The sequence below is a fragment of the Falco rusticolus genome, chromosome 2 (genome assembly GCF_015220075.1).
Source record: "Falco rusticolus isolate bFalRus1 chromosome 2, bFalRus1.pri, whole genome shotgun sequence".
Lineage (NCBI taxonomy): Eukaryota > Metazoa > Chordata > Aves > Falconiformes > Falconidae > Falco > Falco rusticolus.
In genome coordinates, this window is record NC_051188.1 from 28,173,647 (window position 1) to 28,197,323 (window position 23,677).

Genomic DNA, 23,677 nt, shown 5'->3' on the forward strand with positions numbered 1-23,677 from the left:
TTGAAGATCTGGCTCCAGCTGCATCTCGCTTAAGTCTTCCTCCCTGCCAGTAATCACACTGGCCCCAGGTGGGTCATTCAACACTGATGGCTCCCCAGAGAATCCTTTCTCAGCTTCACAGAGAGGAAACTGCACCACTGAATGGGTATTTTAAATCACAGTGAAAACCATAAGCACAAACAGCTTGCAAAACTGGGCTTGACATGCTTATTGCAAAACCCTCCCAAATATGTGACAACATCTATTTCAAGTCATTTGTAACATTTTCTTCATTGTTTGGCACATCAAGCTGAGCTGTAAGATCAGCCTGTTCAGGACAGATGCCTGCTAGCTGGGTGGGAAGAGTGAACACTTAGAAGAACAACGCGCTTCAAATTATTTCAGAACATAATATGTAAAACTACCCAACATATTTTTTTTCCATTTTAGAGCAACTCGGGTTTTACTGAAAATAACTTTATTCCAAGCCATTTGAACACCACAACCTACACAGCTGCTTCTACCATCATGGAGGAGCAAAACATAATAAAATCTAACAAAAATAATTGCTCCCTACTGTTTATTGCTAAGTCCCCGAGGTGCCTGTAAACATATCCCTTGAAAGGTGACTAAAGCAGATGGTGTTTTTCTTTTATATTCAGGAACATCACCATCACTGTGTAAGTTTCTCCCTGTTACGTAACTTCAGCTGTACTTTTATTCCCCATTTCAAAAATCTGAAGTCAAAGGCAGAGCAATCTTAATCCTTTCTCCCTGGGGCTATACTGGGACACATGGATAACTCATGTCCCAGAGTGCTATAAAACACACAGAAAAAAAAAAAAATACTTGAGCACTCAGGGGCAAAACAGTTTACAAGCTGCAAGCTCATGGGTGCTGAACAGCCTGACAGCCCTGTATCGCAGAGCAGTACCACAAAGAAACCCAGTTTGAGTCCACAGTCACTTTAGCAGGATTCATAAGCAACATTAGATCAATGTTCAGGTCAGTGGCAGTCCAACTCCTTCTGCAGCGTGCCAACGTAGATAAAGCCTTCTATTCTGCAAACAGCACAAAGGCTCAGGTCAGGCGTGATGATAAGGTGCTTACCTGGCAGCAGACCACTCTCCGTTTCTCTGCACCAGCTGCTACACTTGCAAACGGCACCAGTCCTTTACAATTTCCCTGAAGTGTCCAGTTGCTCCCGCTTATCTCATCACCCAGCTGCAGTAACTTAATCCCACAGACCAAGCACCCACTTCAAAGTTTGTTAAAACCAGAATGGCAATTTTTACACACAGCCATTTCTAAACAGTGCCAATCCCAACGGTATTGAAAGTCATCAGAGTCCACACATGAGATTTGCATATAACAAAAAGTTACAAGTTTCAGTTACGCCTTTTCTGACCTTTTTAGGCCCACACCACATTCCTTCCCACACACTGGACTTTGGCCACTTCCTAAAGATTTCTCAGCCTTCTCCTTTCCTGGCCCTGAATTCTGTCCCCCAGACACCAGCTTATTTGCTTCAGGCCCATCATTCATTTCCCTCAGATCAAAATTTAGAAGGGACAGGACACAGAGCTGATTAACAGTACCATCCTATTGCTTGTAGGAACATCCCCATATTGCTCCTCCTCATGAAAACGGCATCAACTTTCAATAGCTGAAGATGGGGAGATGACAGGAGGCACCCCTTCAGCTACACTTCGCTAGAGCATGAGCAAATATGAGACAGTCAAAGGGATAGCTCCCATCTCAACCCAGAAAGGAAGGCAATTTGCAAGGAAGTAGGATCATTCATAACCTGAACAATTCTATTATTCTGTACTATGACGAGTTTCCTTCCAGGCCCAGCCAAACTCACAACACTCACTTGCAAACCAGAGGAAGAGTAGGACAGAAAATTGCTGTTTCTCCTGTATTCTCTACAACTGCAATTAAAGCACTTGAAAGAAATATTGAAACTTACATTTGCAAACACAATCCCAGTATGTTTAGATGTTTGGAATAAAGATTTTATTTCAAAGAACACTACACCTTATCTTTGCAGTCTGTCAACACAGCTGAAATACAGCAGTAATAGGCAACTTGAACAACAAAAAAATCATAGTCCAGAATTGAAGTTACAGCAACAGCCTTTTCCCAGCACCGGCTCAGTGTAAGATCCAGCATGGTTTGCCTCAGGAGACATTCTTCCTTGGCTTTTTAAAAATGGTGCTCAAGTAAGCATGAAAGAGCTCAGGACAAATCACCCCCTTCAGAAATTCCAAGGCTGGGTCACAGGAGTTTGCTGCAACGCAGAACACAGACTTTACTCCTGAAGAGAAAAAAATTAATAAAAAACAATTTTACATCAGGAGAAGTATTTCAGAAGTTGCAATGTACCTTAATCCTAACCACTGGGAAGTTCAATTTACAAAATCCTGCTCAATATGATTCACTAAGAACCAGAGAGCCCATTCTAGACAAACAAAACTTGACAGTTCAATGCTTCTTAGCTTATTTGTTCACTTGTCTAATACGCATGATCAGCTTCTACGTAAAACTACATCAGCTGTGCATGAAAGACTCTTTTCTGGGTAAAGTGACTAGACACCACTTTGCAACTGCATTGTTTCAGGAGAACAGCATTTAATGCAGTGGATATTCACTGCTTCTCACCTGTTTTCATTTGGAGAAACAGGGCTTCAGAGTCTCCTAGGTGTCTTTGAGTTGTCTAATGTTCAGACAGAAAACAACAACCCACAACCCACGACCATTCCACAGACATTTTCAGAAACCAACTAAAACCGGCTTACTTTTTGATAAAACCCTCCATAACAGCTGATGTCTGGTACTTGGTTTTGACAACAAGGTAATGTAGATTAGTTTAAACTTGGATTGCTTGATGGGGAACAAGGACTCAAATCAGAGATCAAACTCAGCACCTCAGTAAGGTGACAGAACACTTACTGACTTTGAACTACTTTACATTCACATCTACGAGACAAAAGCCAATTTGTTCTTGCCAAGATACCTATATTTTTATTTTCTCGTTCTCCAACTGATCTACAAATCTAGAAAGAACAAGTCAAGAAGGAAAGCATAATGAAAGATGGTAGAGATTTTTCCACATATTCCTTGAATCAAGATATAAGGCACAGATTTTAAAAGCAGTTCAGAGTGGAGAATAATCATTAGAATTCATCAGGTTTCACAAAATAAAAAAATTTAAAAGTGCAATACGTTTCTACCTTTATCTTCGAAGTAATACATACTTTTGACTATTAAAATGCAAGGCTACTGAATTGCTGACAAAGTACCAAGGACACTATTTTTTTTTATCTAAACACTTCATAGGATATTTCTATTGCCACTTTTTAGGAAACCAATTTTATAATTCAGTATATAATCCTGCATCATAAAGAAACAGCATAAGCAAGATCAAACATTAGTAAGTGTCTTAGTAAAAACAAGTTTATTTATCTGTATTTTAGACAAATATGTAAATAGTCAGCAAAGCCTTTCTGACATGACTGTAAACTTTTTATTTAAAAAAATCGTGTTAAAAACCAATACAGGAATTTCCATTAATGTTCTAAAAAAGTTTGTTCACATCTTGAAAGAAAATACATTAGCAACATCTCCCAGCAGAATTAATCTTTAAAAAAGTAAAACTCTAGGTGCAGAGCTTTTCTACAGTATAGTATCCGCTACGTTTTAATTTAATCACAGGATTGAATATCATTCATCTCTATTGTCTCTAGAACACGATCAAGAGTTTATCTTAAATAGATGATATTCAATGATGTGTTACACATTGCCACAGGTACTAACATTATTAGAAGAGTGCACAACCCAATTTCACTAACAAAGCAAGACCTTTCTATATGCTGTGTCATAATCCTTCCTAACCAATACAGTTAATTTAGCTCTATGCCTTTAAAATCATGTACATTTTCCAAGGAAAAATACTAAAAAATCCATGGTCCAAATTCTGCTCCCATTTATATTCACAGGGTAACATAAGCACCATCAAGTTGTGGTTTATAGGTGAAAAGCATATAGAGAACCAGTTCATTTTTGAATATAAGGGAGAGAAGAACTTGACCCATGTCTGTAAACATTCACAAAAGTCTGCAGTCAAAAGTGCCAGATGGGCAGCCTATCCGCAGTACAATTATTTCATTTGAAGAGAGGTGTGGGGGCAGGGAGAATGTTATGGAACATTATTTTAGAGGCAAATTAAAATGCTTTTATTTACTTCAGAAATACATATTCTCAGCTAGCTAAACCATACTCCAGTAAAACATAATCCACTTCTACCCAAATACAGTAAAGCATCATTTCCTAGCTCTCCTGGTCAGATTCAGACAAAGGAGTATGCAATTCAGCAGCAAGCCCATGACAGTATCTCAAAATGTAAGAAACCCCCCACACCCCTCTGATCTAGCCTCCCCTTAACATTCTGCTGATGCTAACAGGAGATCCTCACACATCTAAGAAAAGATCCGAAGAACCATAAACTGATCTTGATCTATGCACACACAAGAAGTGTGTATCTGGACAAAAGATCGTCTACAGCTTTAAGTATCTAGTTTTGGTCTAGATCTCATTCTATATTAACCACATATACCATAGAAAACATAACAGGATAGGTTCTTATACACACTATTAAGTATACTTGTTCTCCCCACTTAGTTTAACAGCCATTTGCTCTATTTACATAAATGTCCATCTGAATGTTCCTGATCCTGTACAACACCGAACTTTCAACTCATAAGCTAAAAGGAGAGTCAAGGATGCTCAGCAATCCACAGGATCAGACCCTGAATCAATTGAATGCAATCACAAATCAGGTTTGACATCTGACACAATCTCCTGGAATCATTTTATCCTCATGTTTTCCCCCTCTTTCCCCAATTCAGACCATGCTCCCACTAATGCGGAGATAGCCTTCAAAGTGAATAGGATCATGCTCTGTCAAGCAACCACTGCAGTCTTTAAAAATGTCTGGGATTTATTGCCATCCACTCTGGGGCAGACTTGTCTGCAATGAAAATGGTGTTCCTGGTGTTGACGGATAGTTAGCAAAACCTTCAGGCTGAGCTGTATAGTTCTCCAGAGCAGAAGCAGAATGTGCCTTCAAGGAAGAGAAGAAGTTAGGGAACAGCATTGATAAAAACAAAGAAACAAACAAAAAACTGTATTAGGCAAAATTTCAGGCATAATACCAGTCCTACTCAAGCCAAAGCAAATAAAATATAATCTGAAGTGTGCAAAGAACAGAGATGAGCGATGCACCTGTATGCAGATGTTAAAATGTAGTGCAACTATTGCTCTGAAATACCAGAGAATGCGGAAAGCAGTTGGATTAAGAGGGAAAATGAGGAAGCATTAACAGCATACTTTCCAGTGGAGTAAGCACCAGCTGATTTGGAAGGCATAGCTTAATCAGGCGCTGTAGTACTTCACTGACTTCAAACCTTCTCTTCATTGCTTGAGTAAGCCAAGTGTTAATTTTAGTGAACAGAACTTGTAAACAAGAAAACTGATGTCTCCCTAATGCAATCTGCATACACAGATTTCTACAAATTACATAAATTCCTGAGCTGCAAAAGCAGCATAGCCTAGACAAAGTAATTTACTTCTTCCAGTCTGTTTCCCCTGATATTCAAAAGATACCTGACAATATCCTGCACATTGAACAGTACTTAAGACACATGCTCCATTTCACAAACTTATTGTGTCACAGAAGAAAGAAAACATTAAGTCAAGACACTCAACTGCCTCTTTCAGTATTTTGTAAAGAAGGACAAATTTCCTAACAGAATCCTTAATCTATACAGAGGCCATATTTAACAAAAGGCAAACTGAACATCTAAATACAAACTCCGATGGTAATTTCAGTTAACTTGTGTAAGTCAATGACTGAAACAAGTTGTTTCATGGACAAGAGAGATGATGAAACTACACATCACCTAAAGCCACCTCAAGCTTCTATTACAATTGCAATTGTGGGAGCTATCAACAGAAAGGCACAACCACAGCAGAAACAAATTCAAGACAACCTGATTGTGCATGTAGAGGCACATATAACTCACAACAAAGTGGTTTTCCATGTAGAACTTTAAGTATTAAAGAGTCAGACAGGAAACGAGCACAAATTTTGCAACTACATGGTCAGCTCATTAGATTTAATCTAGCAAAAATTTCACTTGCAAGTCTTTTTTCTTTTACTCCTTCCCATTTTACAAGACTTTTCAAAAAGCATTTAATCCCATTCATGATGTCCAGAAGCACGGCACATTGGCCTTGAATAAGAAGTTAATGAGTTGTTCTTTATTATCACCCTTGTAATCGGTTCTCAAACAGGTTAGGAGTTTTAATCATTTACTGACTTAAACTAATCCCACTAAGTTAACACGCAAGTACGTGCTCAAATGATCACAGGAAGCAAAACAGTATTAAGAAATAGGCATGTTACCTGTAGTAGCGCTGACTGTGCTGCCGCACTATGCTGCAATTCCTGTAAGGAAGATTGTGCGGCACCTTGGGGAAAGCCAGGGATACCAGGGAGAGATAAAAGGCCAGGAAAAACTGCATTTCCTGGTGTCTGCAGTCCAGAAGTCAAGCTGAAAGAACGGCAAGATGCGGCTATTATTAGGAACATCATGTTTTGTCCTATGTTTCTCTCTCTACAAGCTTGTCTCTACAGAAGTTACAAACCCACCTCTTTTTCTAAACCTCATAAGGGCCAGAATTTCCAAACAGAAACCCAGTGTCTACCCACCTACAAATTATTCATGCACACACAAACCAAGACTGTCTGGAGCACAATTAAGAAGGGAACTCACAAATTTCTGTACCTTGGCTGTGCCTACAATTTGCACAGAAAAAAACTTTACAAAGTCAATGCTGAGTACTTCCTTAAAACATAGGAACATCTACGATATTGTCTGCTATTACCTGGATGTGTCAATGGATGCCCACGTGGAATCCATTCTTGTAAAAGCCTAGGAGGTGCCAAGTATCCTTATCTGGGAAATAAGATCACTCAGCACCTCACTGGATTAGACTGTTGTAACAGGGACTACCGAGGACAACCTATTTAGTAACTACTCTATCAGTTTCTAAAGACAGGTGGAAATCTGCTGGTGAACTAACTTTAAAAATTAACTGTAATTATGAACTATGGGTGAAAATAATGTCTATGCCTCAGTAAAATCAGTGTTTTGCTCAAGAGAAAAAGAAACAGTTCTGACCTCCTTCAGAAACAGAAACATACCCAGCCTGTGCAACAAGTGCAGAGTTGAAGTTTGAGCTAAAGGCCGAGGCAAACCCTGGCAGGACCGGAGCCGGAGATGGGGCTGTGGCAGCTGCCGGCAACGGTGCAACTGCTGCTACTGCAGAAGATGCCTGGAGGCCAGGGAAAGAAGGGAGAGCAGGAGTGACAGAGGGTGTGTTAGAGACAGGAAAACCAGGGAAGGATGGGTTTGATGATCCCAGAGGTCCCTGGGCAACAGAAAAAAGGGAAGGGACGGCACTGGACAAGTTAAGCGAGAAGGGTGGAGCAGAGACTGCTGCTGAGGCGGCGAGTCCTGAGAGTACGGCGGCAGTGGAATTCACATGAGGGGCAGACACAGCTGAAGCGGTTGTAGACGGAGTAGCTAACAAAGACCCTGGCAGAGTGACGGGTGGTGTAAGTGCTGGATTACCAGTAAAAGCAAAGTTACTGGTTAGAGACGTAAAAGGAGGAAGTCCATTGAACACAGGGGCAATGGGAGCAGAGGAGCCATGTGGGGCGAGGGAAATGGAAGCCAGAGAACTGGAGTTGTTTAGGGGAGCACTCAAAGAGGAGAGACCCGATAGCGCCGGATTCAGCGAACTGGGCAAACTGACTGGCACAGAAGCTGCTGAGGTGTATGCACGCCCGAGCGCTGACAGTCCTATAGTGCCATGAGAAGGGCTAGCCGAATGAGAAGGACCTTTGAAGGCCGAGAGGGTAGGACTCATGGGTTCTGTTTTGACCAGAACTGGGATACTTGTGGCAGCTGGGGCTGATGAGAGCTGCTGATCAGAATTAGTAGGGCTTGCGCCATGCAAGAGGGAGGCTGATGAGCCACAGTTGACTGGCATAATTGATGGCGAAGTGGCTAAAGGTGACTGTGCAGGCAATGTTGGAGGAGTGGAACTAGAATTGGCTACAGATGGGGATGGAAGACCTGGAAAAATGGCCAGCCCGGGCGTGGAGGAACACTGTGAGGTGGGGGTGGCTGATGGGGTGTAACATTTGTTGACAGAGGAAGTGGGAGGGTCAGAGCTTTGATTAGCAAGAGCAGATAAAGAAGCAAGCTCACTTGTCATAGCAGAAGGTAAAGCAGATGAATTGATTAATGAAGTGTCATTTGATGTCAGAAATCCCTTTAAGACAGACAAAATCGGGTTAGGCAAGCTAAGCGAACCAGGAATGGTAGTGGCAGGAGGATTAGCAATTGTAGATGGAACAGGACTAGAAATCCCTTGGGCGTTGGGCGTCAAGGACAAAGGGAGGCCGGCAAAAACTGATGACAATGGAGGGGGGTTATTAGCGGAAGCGATTGAAGAGGTTGCAGAAAATGGGAGGCCAGCAAATGGTGCTGTAGCAGATGCGAAAGCTTCAGTAGGAGCAGGTGTGGCACACGGTGTGGAAGAACCTTGCGGAGCTGGCGTAGCAGTGGGTATAGAAGCCAGCCCAGAAAAAACTGCAGGGATAGGGGTAGAGGTTGCACTGTGAACAGATGTGACAGGAACACCAGGCAATGAAAGGGATTTGATGACAGTAGGGGTTGGGGTGGATGGCTGAGATGTATGGATGGAAGAGACCTGTCCTGGGAAAACAGGAAGGACAGGGGTAGACATGTTCATCCCAGAGATGAGTGGAGTTGCAGGTGCTAATGGATGGCTTATTGCCTTGACAGGTGATGGGGTAGGGACTGGAGTAGCAGCAGGTGTTGAAGGATTAGAACCATGAGGAGTAAAGAGCTGATTCGCTTGTGCAGAAAAAGCTGCAAAGAAACAAAACTGGTAAGAATACTTGAAACTGTCAGAAATGTTTGAAATCAACACAAACACATTTTATACAGCATTTCAAAATACGATACACAGGCAACAGCTAACACACAATGTCTGTATATAAACAATGAACACTGAAGTCTATGAAAACAAAACAAAAAGGTACATACAAACACATCACGCAAGTTGCACATCATGTAGGCTAACACTCCTCTTGAAAACACTCTGTGACATCTGCTACATCTCTTCATGATCTCATGCAAGACAGTTAGATACTCAAATACACTCCATAAGAATGTCTACGTGATACAGGTAAATACCCTCCCTCTGGTCACTAACATCTGGCAGTACCCAAACCAGACCTAATATTCCATCGGCATCAGATCACCTGGGCTCCTCTGCATCCACTCTCACTGAAGGCCAGAATTTCCTTCAGAACCAGTTAATTCAATGTATCAGGATTTCAAAGAAGTTTAGTCAACAACTGAAGAAAGCTGATTTCAGGTGCTGGTATTTTTCTTTCCTTCAAAATCAGGTCATTCTCTTCACTGTGTTTCCTTCAGATTTTGATTCTAAGAAGGTACACTTTTAAATTCATGTATCACACTACAGTATTAAACTAACATTGGCACTTGACTTTATCAACAAATATTTCTGTAAGTCTTTAGTGAGGTGTCTATAACTGAGGCAAGCACCTGCCACTAGGAATATCACTTTGTAAGGCTGATACAAGCTAAGTCAGAGACATCAGTCAGTCTGGAAGAAAAGAGGGGAAAACAGGCAGGCACACCGCAAATGGGAATGTGGAGGTTAATGGAAAGAAGCTGCATTTATGAACACTGTCATGTCAACAGCCTTGATATGCCTCTATCTGTGAAACATGTGGAATATGAATGTGTTAATCATTCCTTGCAAACAACCCTTGTGCTTTATTTTACTTTTAAAATAACCTGTTCAACTGTAAGCACATCACTGATCCAACCAGTCAAACTCATTACCCATAAGTCTGTAACAGCTTAAATTTCTCACTTGCCCAAATTCTACATAAACACACACAAACCCCAAACCAGAATCTTTCAAATCCTGGACCTAAACTGATATGAGAAACTCCTGTGTATCTTGAAAGCCTAAAACCCAGTAACTTTACAAAAAAACTATTTCATTTTACATATTCTTTTCCAAAAATCTAGACCAGGGGTCCTCAAACTTTTTAACCAGGGGGCCGGCGCGCGGATGCAGTGGCAGGCAGTCATCTGCGGCTGCTTGGTTTCCCCCCCCAGCCCCTGGCGGGGGGGTGCAGGGGGCTCTGTAAATACCGGGGGCCGGACTGGGGACCCTGGGGGGCCGTATCCAGCCCGCGGGCCATAGTTTGAGGACCCCTGATCCAGACCCAGACTGCTTGGCTCCGGATTCTGTTCTTTCCTCGTCTTGTTTCCAGGCTGAAGACCCTCCTAAATATCACAGTTGTTAATCCTGACAGCCAAGATAATCACCAGAGAAATACAGCTGCAATAGAGCCCAGGGCTGCTACTGAATTTCTCCTCCTAAGAGATGTTATTTCTTACACTGTATTCATTTAACTACATAAACTACCTTGTAAGTACATGCACACTAAAAGGGGTATATACGGATAAAGTGATTCTTTGAAACAGCAGCATTTCTGTAGAACCATCCCTGGGCCTCAAGGAGAAAAAACAAAACTTAACTTTTTTAGTACTAGAAATATTTAGAGGAGCTAAACTTATCACAGTCATTTTATCTGTTTTGGGTATTTGTTAATATGCCTGACTCAAAAGGTCAGTAGATTCTCAGTTGCTATTTGTCAAACCTAACAAAGTATTACAGAAGTCTTTGTACACATAGCTCATAATGGGATTAATATTATTTTGTACTAAGAAGTGTACAAAGCATATGAAGTACCATACAAATAGAGACAACAAAAAAAATAAATGCACAACTCTCTCTTCTGAAAAAAGAACTGGATTTTAAAGGGTAAGACAAAAGTGCAGGCAGACATAGTTGGATGCAAGTCTGGGATAAGACACCCTACACACGGATTTAAACAAACAATAATAACCCGTCTCTCCTGTATTCCTAGCTTCCCATTGCAACTAATATATGAAATTGAAATGCAAATGAGTTTTCAAATAGATGTCCAGAGTTTTAACTGAAAAGATATTACTGAAGTGTTTCAGTGCACTACATTGCAAAGCGTATTTTTAGTTTTTTACATGATTTCTCACACACTTATATGCTGAAGGTGTTAAAACTTTAGTGAGCTAACCCAACAGGCTGAATTTTAATATTTCAATGCTTCTAAGTGCCAAATGCCTGAGATGATTTTTTCCTCCACTCTCAAGGGGTCCTATTCCAACAGCAGTTAAATACTTAGAGGCTTATGAAAATCGCACTAAACAATTGAGTTCTTTACATTTTCTAAACAAGTAACAAAGATACAATCAACACAAAAAATCCCCCTGTGGATTTGCAATTTACCTTGATTTTGGGAAGGTTTTGCCTGGCCAGAAAGGTCCTCATTTTCTAAACACGGAATAACAGCTTGTTATTTAAAAGCAAATCAAACTCCATCAGTGAATGATCCATTCACAACAATGAATTAGAAAAAACGCCATCAACATTCTTAAAGGTATGCATGCTTTACCTGATACCACTTGATTAGCAGTGTATGGCGGAGGAGCTGGTAAGCCTGGAGCTATGACATTAGCCATTGGAACTAAGCCAGCATTGTTGTAAGCACCTAAAATAACAAATGCAATACAAATCTCAGTTGTCAGAAGAAACTGTATCTAAATGAACCGGTGTCCTTTCCTTTAAAAGAACATTTCCAAGATTGTAAGACATTCCTTCACCAAAAAAGCCAGATCAGTTAATCATCCAGGCTGGATGCTGACTTTTGCCTATGTCTGCCTGAATGGCGTGCATTGTGATCCAAATTTTAGTAAGGGTAGTTCTCTTGAAAAAGACTGAAAAAGTCAGCTTTCAATTGCTTTCAGTTCCATTTTGCCTGAAAAACTCAAAGGAGAAGAGTGATTCAGAGTGTCTGCAGTGTTTTTTGGTTTTTTTCTATTCCTAACTTAAAGGCTGTTGCAACTCTCCCTTTAACATTAAAGCCTTGACAAACAAAAGACCAAAACCAGCCCTCTAACACTAGTCAGAAAATTCAGAGAAAAAAATCTCTAATACTTAGCCTATCATTCTTCAATATTTCTTTAACTGATAAGAAATTCAAGTGGGTTAGCAAATTATTTTAATATAAAATACTTATTTTACTTGACACATAAAACCCCACCATTTTCCTTCCTTATTCTTTGAGGCAACTCAAAACTGTTGTATTGCTGTAGTATACAGTTCTGATGAAGCACAGAATTGAAATCACAGGAACATATATACACTTCACAGTGGTCCTGAATGAATATTCTAAGAGCATAAGAATTTACATTTCATGGGAAAAGGTAGCACTTGAACAATACTTAAAGTGCAATAATTTGTCATAAACAACTCCTTTCTGATTTCACACTTTCATAATAGTTCTACCTAATGTTAAGATTTCTTGCATGACAACTCTTGGCTGAAAATCAATCATTGTGTCACCCAGGAAATGTTAAACCAACACATATAAGTGGCTGAAAACAAAACATCATTCTGACCATCACTCGAAAACAATCACATTCAATAGTTTAGGTCAGCATCTGCAATCTCATTAAAGACATTTTTATATATGTAAATATATATTATCAATTATGAGTTCCGTTGTCACAAGTTTGTTAAAGAAACATGCAGCCTAATAAGGCCTTTAAACCTCAAAAGCTGTTTCATATCCTAAAATGAACTCATAATTACATCCAGTCACAGGACAAATTTTGCGTCCTAACTTACTTTGGATAGGATTTGTATAATATAAATTTGGGCTAGCCTGCAAATTTCCTGTATGTTTTTCTGGGGAGCAAGTAATTTCTAAAGCGCAAATCTTCAGACTTACTTTAGCCACCAATAGTGCCCATTTTTCTGAACTGACTATAAAGAGACTTGCAGGCATCAAGGTGGTTAGATGACTCACCCATCAACATGCACTAAGAGCTCTACCATGCTTTCTTATCAAATACCTTAAAAACTCCCCGAAACCCCTAACATCAGTGAGAAGCAAGCCTCCTAAACACAGCCCTCCTTGTTTTGCAGTACAGAATTGCACAATTAGAAAAAGCTTTCAGTTGCTGCTCAGAAAGACCAGAGTCTGACTACATTAGTACTCCAACTTCTTCCAACGAAATGGCAACTGCCTTGCTCCCTTCCAACAATGCCTGGAATCAAATAACTGATGCACAGCAGAGCAAAGAGAAAGGAGTTTATGAAGAAAGACTCAATGTTACCTAAGGCACAAGGATAGGAACAGTCAGACCAAACACAGGAAAAGGTAATCACTATGTTCCTTCTGAGCCTGAAATCTACAGGTTTAAACTTTTCTTTTAGGAAACTATTTTCTCTCCATAGTGATGGAGAGAAAGTAAAGCTGAAGGCAACTAAGAAACAGATTACCCCTTCAACTGAGGAACAGATTACGGTTCCTACGTATTTCCACCCAAATGCAGGTCTGTGCCTGACCATATCCTAAGTTTGGTACAACAGCAACAAGTCAACAGACTTCTCAACCCAAACCTTGGTCAAACATTACAACAATGACACAGCCCTAGTCTTGTCTAACATGCACAATGCCTCCCATAAAAGAAATAGTCTGTCATCAGAACAGGATTGTGAATTTTCCTTATGATGAATGTTGGAAAAAGAAGTCAATAAATTCCTCTTTTTATCAACTCTTGCAGTCATGACAGGAAAAGGTAGAAACCAGTACCCAGAGCAGGCTTAGGGAGCACAAGCCAATTCCAGATATGTTCATGGTCAGTGAAACTGACACTTGACACTTTTTAATTAAAAGGCAAATGGATGAAACAATAGCATCAAGCAAAAACACATAGAAGCCTTACTTGGTGCAATAGTTGCATGTGGCCGACATGGTGGGATGGGGTATGGAACTGGTTTGTGTGGATTGTAGGTTGATGGAGCCTAAATAAACAAAAAACAAACGGAAGAAGCAATAGTGAAAGCATTACCTAATGTTCCTCAGACAAAAGGCTAACATTCAGATACTAGTACAGACAGCTGTTCTTCACCGGAAAATTATGCTAGAGCAAACTGTTTCATAATATCTGTAATAGTGACTGAAAATATTTCATTCTTTCTGAAAAGAATGGAACAAACATCACCAGCACAACTTCAGATTTTGATTTAATACTGAACAGAGGTGGGAAAGGGAACTTCTTCCTGCCTTGTAGTTTTCACACTGTGCAGTCTTGGAGTGACTTCTCATTTTAAAGATTTAGCACATTTAAAACTAACAAAGAGTTAGGAAAATACCTGTCCCTTTACAATAATACATCTTAGTGAGAAATATCTCATAATAAAAGTGAAAATACAACATCTGGGCAATATTTCAAAGTGTTATCAGGTCCATTGAAAGTTTGTCCCATATGCTTAAAAATCTTGAAATACAGATCAGCTGTGTTGTTAAGAAACAAGAACCTCCTTCTAAGGCACTGCTGTAATTCAAGTTTCCAAGATGCAGGCATCTTTGATTGTTCATGTGGGAAACCCTCAGACTGTAATAAAAAATTGCATATATTGGTATCTAAAACTGCCACTAGCTCATCATGGACTACCGAAAATGCTTTTAGTTTGCTCTTCTGCTACTGCAATTTAAATTCTGCCTTCAAATGCACACACACTGTATCCACTAGAGAATCCTATCCCCCAGATATATAAATTACAGCTTCTTTTCAAGTTAAATAAAAAAATACTAGGTCATATTATCTTCCATTACAGAAGTTAAGCTTTGTTTAAATTGCTGCTGTACCATCTTCTCGCAACAAACCAACATTTTGTATCGAAGTCTCATTGAACTGGCTGGTGATTGTATTATTTATTTTTAAGTTTCAATTATTCATTCATTTATTAGACATACTGGTTTGGATGGTCCGAGTATACGAGCTGCTATTCCCTTTCCTTCATTCGTACATTCTTCTGTGTCCTTTTTGATAGGGGTTCCCTGAAACAAAGAAAATTAAACTGTTAATTTAGAAGGGAATCTTGCTATAGAATTTCTGACATATTTGATTTTTTTTTTTCTAAACTACATTCAAGCTTTTGAATATTCTGAAAGTGATTTTTCTTGGGAAAAAGAAACTGTGTTCTAGACTTGTAAAACTTTACGTAAGAGCATTCCAATAGCTTAATTTATAACACTGAGCTTTTCTAAAGAGACACATATTAAACAGTCCGTGTTTCTGACATAATTAGAATTCTGCATTTTGACATGATAACTTACATTTTGCAATCCCTTAAGTGTTCACAGGAAATACTTAACATGTTTGTTCAAGAATTACTCTAGGATTAGCAGTAGTGTACTGTAGTGACCATATTAGTTCATCTCATCAACCTACCAGTAAGGTTTTTTACACCTCTCCTATTTCTGCCAAATATTGCTGGAGTTTACAATGTTTTCCTTATATGAACAATGTCTTATTTATGCAGTAATTTTTACTCGAAGCAACACAGAAAGAATGGGGAAATAGAAATAATGCAAGTTCCCTACAAATGTGGAATGAGTGAATACAAAAAACCCATTGATTTTAATTCCACTCCTCCTTCTATATATATGAATCCTGGTTTTGGTTATACTATAATGTATCCTAAATCAAGGATGCTGTGAAAAGCAATACCATAGGATCATGCTTACTGGGAAAATTCCATTTATGCGGCTTGGTTTGCCCTTGGGATAAGGGTTGCCAGGAATCATGCCACAGGATGATATCATAGCATGAGGAGCCTTACAGCCCGTTTTTGAAGCCTGCAAAATAATCAAGAAAGGACATTATTTGCTATCAAATTCAATGCTTTAAAGAAATTAATTACTATTTCGTAACATTTAGACTGCATGAATCAACCTACGTGGAACAATTCAGAGCTCTGTCTCAAAGCTTCTTCCCAAATAGTCCAAACAGCATGAGGTTCTGCCAAAGTCACCTATGTTTTGAATAACCCTGTTCAGATCACCTCTGATTCTACTGAATTTGGGGTTAAGCACTTGGTATTCTCCAAAACAAATTTACTGGTTTTTTCAGCATCGGGTGCAATCCTGTACCCTTTTCCATATGATCCCAATGCCTAACAAACTTTTCTTTTTTTTGCACATGTATTACACATAGCACTTATTGCAGCTGCTTCTTTCTGTCTTCCACCAGTAGTTTCCAGAAGTCTTCATGGTAAGTCCTGACCCCATAACGACCATAAGAATGGAAACAATACTGTATTTGACAGAATCAAGGACACTAGGAGTATCTTGACTACCTGTTCAAGAATTCTTCTGCATCTTTTCTTCTCTGACATATTAATTCTGAACAGATCTTCAATAAGGCGATAATTCTGAGCATCAACAATGTTGCTATAAATAAAGACATTGACAGATGATTACTGCCATTCTATATGCTATTAGAAACAATGCACTACTGAAAAGTGATCAACACTCAGCCAGTACCCAACAGTACATTAAAAAAACATTATTAGTTCATATAATACTATTATTATTATTAAAGTAAACCCCCCAGGCTTAAATATTAACTTCATACCTGTAAATAAAGCATGATATTAGAATTAAGTACCAATACAGAACAATGGACAATGACGGCTAAACTTTATGGCAAAAATTACTATGTTGACAAAATTAATTTTGCATCACAACAGTTCACTAGAAAGCTTTAATTTGATACTAGCACACAATTCCGAGCACAGCAGAAAACCTGCAGCTACTCAGTTTGCCCTTGTTTCTTTCTAGACTGGCAGAGAAACAAATTTTCATCTTATTTGCTCTAGAACGAAAAAGATTAATTGAACTCCTGACAATTCTCTCCATGCTCTGCAGAGCTAGTGAAACCTCTCACATAGTTCTAAAAAGTACCCTTCTTTCTCCTTGCTCCCCTCCCAAAAATAACACTAGACACACCAAAGACAACAACAAAATGTGCAAGTACAAGGACCCTAATGCCCGATTCTACCTGCCTTTTCCAAAACCTTGACCACAGTACCTTTACTGCTGTCAAACACTACCTGCCCCATCCAAACTGCTGAAAATAATATAATCCCAAAAAGGAGGACTTCTCATAGGAGGATACTAGAAGAAATGGAATCAGCAGAATGTTGAATGAAGACATGAAAAATGCCTCAAAGAATGGTATTAAAATGTGAATGATCTTTCAGCTTTGTTCTCTAGTTTTGATTAGCAAAGTAGTACACAGATTTGGGTTAGTATTTCTATACCATGACTCCCTTATGCTCTTGCACTGTAGAAATTCAACAGCTACCGAAGTTACCACACTTTGCCCCCACACCAGCCGAAGTGTAGCAACTGAAGAGTCTATGAGCTCCAATTCTCATTTCAAGAAGCAGAACTGGTTAGTTTAATGGGCCGCTGAACTTCCTTTAGGCTGTCCTGGGTTCAGCTGCATTAAGAGTTAATCTTCTCAGTAGCTGGTGCAGTGCTGTGTTTCAGATTTGGTGTCAGAACAGTGTTGATAACAGATGGTTTTAGTTGTTGCCAGGTAATGTTTATACTAAGTCAAGGACTTTTCGGTTTCTCAGGCCTTGCCAGTGAGAGGGCTGGAGGGGCACAAGAAATTGGGAGGGGACACAGCCAGGACAGTTCACCCAATGTAGCCAAAGGGGTATCCTGTACCATAGAACACCATCCTCAGTATATACATCAGAGAGAGTTGGCCGGGGCCTCCCAATCACTGCTGCACATCAGTCAGCAGGTGGTGAGCAATTGTATTTTGCATCACTTGCTTTTTCTCCCTTCCCTTTGGATGTTATTCCTCTCTCCTTCTCCCTCCTTTTAATTATAATTGTTGCTGCTGTTATTATTAGTAGTAGTAGCAGTATCATCATTGGTTTGGGTTTTTTTCCCTTCTCCTATTTTACTTTATTGTCATAATTAAATTGGTTTTGAGTTTTGCATTCCCTTCCGATTCTCCTCCCCATCCCTTGGGGGAGGGAGCAGGCAAGCAAGCAGCTGCGTGTTACTTCGTCTCTGGCTGGGGTTAAACCACAACAGCCACCCTGTTTTGTTTTGGTCTGAAAGAGCATTCATACAGTTTCTTAAAGCTCAACTCAAAAAGCAAGATCATGTCTATATCTTCAGTCTTACGTGTTTTACAGATATGTCATGAATTTATATGCTGCAAAATGTTCAAGCTGGCTGTAATGTAAGTCTGTAATAATAATTCATAGGCAAGGCAGACATACTCAATGCAAAAAAACCCCAACCCAAAACAGAACACTTCACATAGCCCTAAACCAGACAGAAAAGTTCCAATATAAATGTATGTAAATAGCATTTTTAAGCAGCTGTGTTTAGTAAAACAAACAATCTTTCGTGTAAACATAAATTTAGAATATCTATACATCTTTTACAGACATTAGATGTGTAAATCAAGTACGTCAATTTAAGAGAACTACCTACTTATCTCATTTTTACATATCTAATATTTAGAAGGCTTTTCAAATGCAAAAGGATCAATTCTCAGAATACTCTGGTCTCAAGCCTTTTACATTTCAGTGAGCAAAAATATAAGGCCCTCTTCATTCTCTACAAGATCTGAAAAACACTGTAAAAACACTGCCAAAGTGGCAGTTTTCCAGGAGGCAGAAGCCCACACAGCAGCATGTTCAAGATTCAGATGACCTATGGAATTTTCCACAATGTCTACTTCTAATTCCTCTCTTTACAGCCCCATCAATAATGGATTTGTGCTTTACCTTAACTGGCCGCAGTGCTTCCTTCTGGAAGTATCTTAGGTTTTATATACTCAAACACTGGTAAAAACAATACAAGTTAAGGAAGTGCAACATGAGAGATACTTACGAAGCTAAGATTTCAAGTGCAATAAGTTTATCTTTACTGAATGTGAAGCAGTTGAGAATGTTAACCATTTTCGATGCCGGAACTGCCACTATTTTCTGACAAGTATGCAAGAAAGAAAAAACGTGTGTATAGAATAAGGCAATACAATTATTTCAAACTCACAATGCAACTCAGTAACAGCTTCATATCATGTATTTTTCAGTAACCATTTAATATTCTCTCCCTCCCACTGGGAAGAAGACTCTATATGCTAAATTCTGAACAAGCAACTCCAAAAAAGCACTTGCCAAAAGCAAAGAAATCAGGGAAGTTAACAATAGTTACAATGGGCTACATCTATTCTTGTGATACACAGGAAAGTAAAAGGTACTTTAATCAGAAAAGATACCCTGATTGTACGTATGAAGTTTTATATTTTCATACCACTGAAAGAGATGAAGATAAAAGGGTACACTGACCCATCAGTTGCAAAAGTAGACATCACAAAACTAAAATGAGATTAAGAAGGCAAACTTACTCCACAAAATTATGTCACAAGAACTTACATGTTGTAAAGCCTTTATTGCCTTGAGCTGTGGTTCAGCCCAGGAGAAGTACCTCAGTAACTCAACAACCTGCAACAGAAAGACCTCCGATCAATCTTTCTTATATATCAAAAAAATCACGCTAACAGCATCAGTATGACCTTTCCATTTCTGGAATACAGTGATATACTGCTAAAAACCACGTCTGTCTGCAATGTTTGATTATCAGTGCCTACAGGCATCTACTGTTCTTTTTATTGCTAAGTATGCACCTAAAAATTCAGTGTGATGAGATGCAGTTTTTTCTATGGAAATATTGAAAAATAGATACTTACTCCTCTCTATATATTTGCATATGTGCACAATAATTGCCACAGTATTAGAATTAAAAAAAAAAAAGTCTTTCTGAATAAGCTTATGAACATTCAGTATCTCAAACAGTATATTCACCCAACATCCACAAAAAAAACCACCCAGAAGAAACAGGAAAAAAATCTACATAGTATCAAAATTGGATACTTTTAACTACATGCCAGTTTAGAAAATACATGCAAAATAATCCTAAATTCCATCACAATAAATGTTTCCGATTTTCCCCACATGACAAGGATGAAAATGTAATCATTTTGATAATAAAAACAAGTTGGAAGATTTTTTAACAGTTTCATGCTGATATAATAATGAGAACTTAAATCTCCTCAGTTAATAAAAAAGCTAATATGATTAGCCTCAGTATAACTGCAGACACTGTCTTTCTGAATTACTGAATACACAAATTAAAAACTCCCACTAAACCCGTGACAGTGTTGACTTTTACCTGTTCACTAGAGAAGTATCCATGAACATATTCAATAGCTTTTAATTTGTACTCAGTCAATACAGCCTAGAAGATACAGAAAAAAAGATGTATAATTAGTCCCTCAAAAATTGTAATTATAGTACAACCATCTGCTAGGCTAATCCATTAATCTAAAAAAATCTGACCTTATGAAGTGACATTTGCATCAATTACATTGCAATATTCTAAAGTAACAGTATACTCCTTAGATAATTGAGAGTACAATGAAAAGCAGAAATGCAATTTAATTCTTCTGTTAAAAAAAACACTCGTTTTCTGATTTATTTCATTTTGCTCTTTTTTTTTGTTTGTTTAAAACTGTACTGAGAGAAGACCATCATCCCTCTTCCTTTTGCCTTGGAAGGTTTACATCAACTTTACGTTAAACAAGATAACACAGTTGATGATTCATACAATCTCTGCATGTCCCCTGTAAAATAATTAGCAAAGCACCTTATTTCAGTGAATTTATGAAGAGACTGGAGAACAAGTCTCTACAGACAGAATTAAGTATACAACAAAGCTTCCTCCAGAGGCTGATGTAGTCTTATCATTACCTTACCACAGTTCAAAACTTAATACACAATCCTACAAAACAAAGGAAGCAGAGTAGTTTAACCCAGTACTGGCCACCACTTTTCAATCAATGGCAAGACAATTTTGTTAATAACTTAACAAAATTAGATAGTCACGTGGGCTATCTAATACCCAGGGCTTCCTCCCTCTTCTCATACCCGGCTCACTGAGAAAGGTACAAGCTGTAAATACAGGTTAACAACTGAATTCCTGCCCCAAACTAGTGCAAACACCTGTCTTCCCCAATTTCCAAGGCCCCCAACTATTGCTAGCTCTCATGCTTTTTCTCAACTCACCTCCAGCTTCACCCACACACCCATTTCTATCTTCTTCCCAATAGCCCTAAAAACCTATCCCTATTCCTTCTTTTCTTTTTGTTCTTGCACTTCCACACAGACAGACGTGAAGCTCTCCATCACTGCAACCCATTCCTTCCTGTACCTCATTAAGACACATTACCAGAAATGTTGAAGTCACAGGGGAAAAAGAACTTCCCTCTTCATGCTCATTTTTTCTCCTCTCCCTTCCTGCTCTTTACATATTTCTGAAAAAAGCCTGCTATGTCTTATAGCAACTTCTTTACCAAAACAAATGTCACTCTTCATCCTTAAATCAACAACTGAATGAGTTTATAATAAAAACACAAACAGAAAGCACTGCTCTGTATATTTATGAAAAACAAACAAAGCCCCAGACTGTTAATAATTGTAACTATATGCAGGGAAAGATAGAAGTAAGCTACACATTAAGACAACTAAAGAATTGTTCCTGCTAATTGTAGGACTGAAAATGGAACACACCAACACAGCTGACCTGTGAATCACATAATAAAACAAGGTTCTACCAATGAGCTAGAAATTAAGTTTAAACAAAGACCTAGCAACAAAGACACAAAATAAGCATTTGGAAAATGAACATTATACTGCAATAGCACAGCTAGTATTAACACAGCACAGCACTGATCCTTATATCAACAGTAAGTTATGTTTACAGGAATACAGGCAGATAGCATAAGGAAATGTAATTGCCTAAAATCACATGTCAATACCCTTTTGTTTGAAGTCTTTAGTAATCACAGAGCGTAGTCTCAAAGGCCGCACTGCAGTAGTAATATTTGAAATATTACTCCCTCCCACCATCAATTCTCACGGAAAATACTGTTGTGCAAGTTGTTCCTTGATTTTTGCCCCCCAGATTTTCCATAAAAATTCTTAAGGTTGGGAAGGAAGTCCACACCCTGAATATCTTAGGCTGTCATGTTTTCAGCTGGTCACGCAGCATGGCACATACCTGTTTTATAAAGGAGAATTTATGACCATGACCTTATTAAAAAATGCCAGAAAGTGCAGCTGTGATAGAAAAACCTGAGGCTTTTGAGCGCAGCTGTTTGTATCTCAATATATTCCAAAATTATAATACTACAACTGCAGCCATCACTGCATGTCATGCTGAAAAGGAGCCGAACTGAAACTCAGCTCCGTAGCACCCAAGTCGAAATAAAGGAATCTACTTCACCTACACAACCCATCGTAACAAAAAACACCCATCAGAAAAATGCTAAGGATTCCTTTCCTGCCATAAGGCAATCTTATCCAGAACAAGCCCTTCACTTTCACACCAGGACATCTTAAGCAGGATATATCGCGTTCTGCTGTGACAAATCACCTCTGCTTAACTACAGCAAAATGTGACATCCCAGGTTTGTACCTCCCACATAAGGTAAGAAACCATTAATCGCAGAGGTTCTGGTTTTACTATCTCCTTTTCTACTTCCAGTATTTGGGGAACTGTTGCAACCACTAATGTCTAGCTCTCCTGTTAAAAGCAGGCCTCTGTGCAGGAAGAAACAAGCGACATGCCAAACATCGGGAAGCCCAGGTTTGTACCCCTGCTTCCCACAAATAGCAGGTATTTTGCTCAGCCCGTTTCGCAGTTCAAGAGCATACAGCAAACCCCAGGGTTTCACACCTCGAAGGAAGGTGTGCACACACTCCTGAGCAATGCGAGATGTGGCTTTGAACAAGGACAGCAGAGCACAGCTTTGAAACCAGCCCTCTCGCGTCACATTCGTGTGCTCTAACTCCTAAACCATCACATGAAAGGCAGATACCTCGCACAGAAAGTCCCAGTCTCCGGTCAGGCCAAGCAAACGCAGCCCCTCCGCCCAAATAAGAGCTACTTAATTATTTTGGCTTTCCTTCCTCATCCTCCTTGATAATAAAAATGCTGTGATAAAATTTCTTCAAGTGCTTATTTCAAATGAGTGCTCTTCAAGCACGGGGTCCCAGCTCAGTGGTAGCGGTCTGGACATTCAATCTCAGTTTTCTGAGAAAATACAAACATCTCAAAGAGAACAAGCATGTCCCAGCAGCTTTACCCTGTAATATCGGACATAAAAAAATCGAGGATACACCAGCAACACAGGATTACAGTTCATACAGGTGAAATTTAGTCTTTATTGAACGCTGAAGTGATTATTAAAGAACAAAAACACCTGACCTGATGTGCTCATCAAAAGAAATATTCTGTCATCAAATCGTGAAAACTAACATGCAAAACGAGAAGTTACCTTTCTAATTTCATCCAGCACGGTTTCAAATGATTTCTTATCCATCTTTATTAGTTCATTCAATGCAGCTACTTAAACGTGAAGGGAAAAAAATATCCAGGCCAAAGACTCAGAATTTTTAAACATACAGAAAAAAAAAAATATATATAAAAAAGAAGAAGCAGGGG

At 39.1% G+C, this 23,677-nt stretch overlaps 1 protein-coding gene across 3 annotated transcripts; it reads right to left on the reverse strand.

Annotated features, from left to right (window-relative positions):
* Positions 1–1,980: 1,980 nt before the first annotated feature.
* On the reverse strand, positions 1,981–23,611 carry PROSER1 (proline and serine rich 1). Of its 3 annotated transcripts, none has more exons than XM_037375853.1 (13): positions 23,511–23,611; positions 20,345–20,410; positions 19,549–19,617; positions 19,004–19,098; positions 16,435–16,528; positions 15,824–15,934; positions 15,050–15,133; positions 14,016–14,094; positions 11,678–11,773; positions 11,512–11,556; positions 7,250–9,008; positions 6,449–6,596; positions 1,981–2,299 (listed from the first exon to the last, which is right to left on the reverse strand). In XM_037375853.1, the coding sequence occupies exons 1-13, from the start codon at positions 23,553–23,555 to the stop codon at positions 2,294–2,296; spliced, it is 2,697 nt and encodes an 898-aa protein (XP_037231750.1). In that variant the 5' UTR covers positions 23,556–23,611; the 3' UTR covers positions 1,981–2,293. The 3 variants fall into 3 exon arrangements, 2 of the variants coding, with proteins under 2 accessions (XP_037231750.1, XP_037231749.1); XM_037375852.1 differs by lacking the exon at positions 1,981–2,299 and adding an exon at positions 3,417–5,104; XR_005102385.1 differs by lacking the exon at positions 1,981–2,299 and having other exon boundaries at positions 6,483–6,596; positions 6,931–9,008.
* Positions 23,612–23,677: the final 66 nt, after the last annotated feature.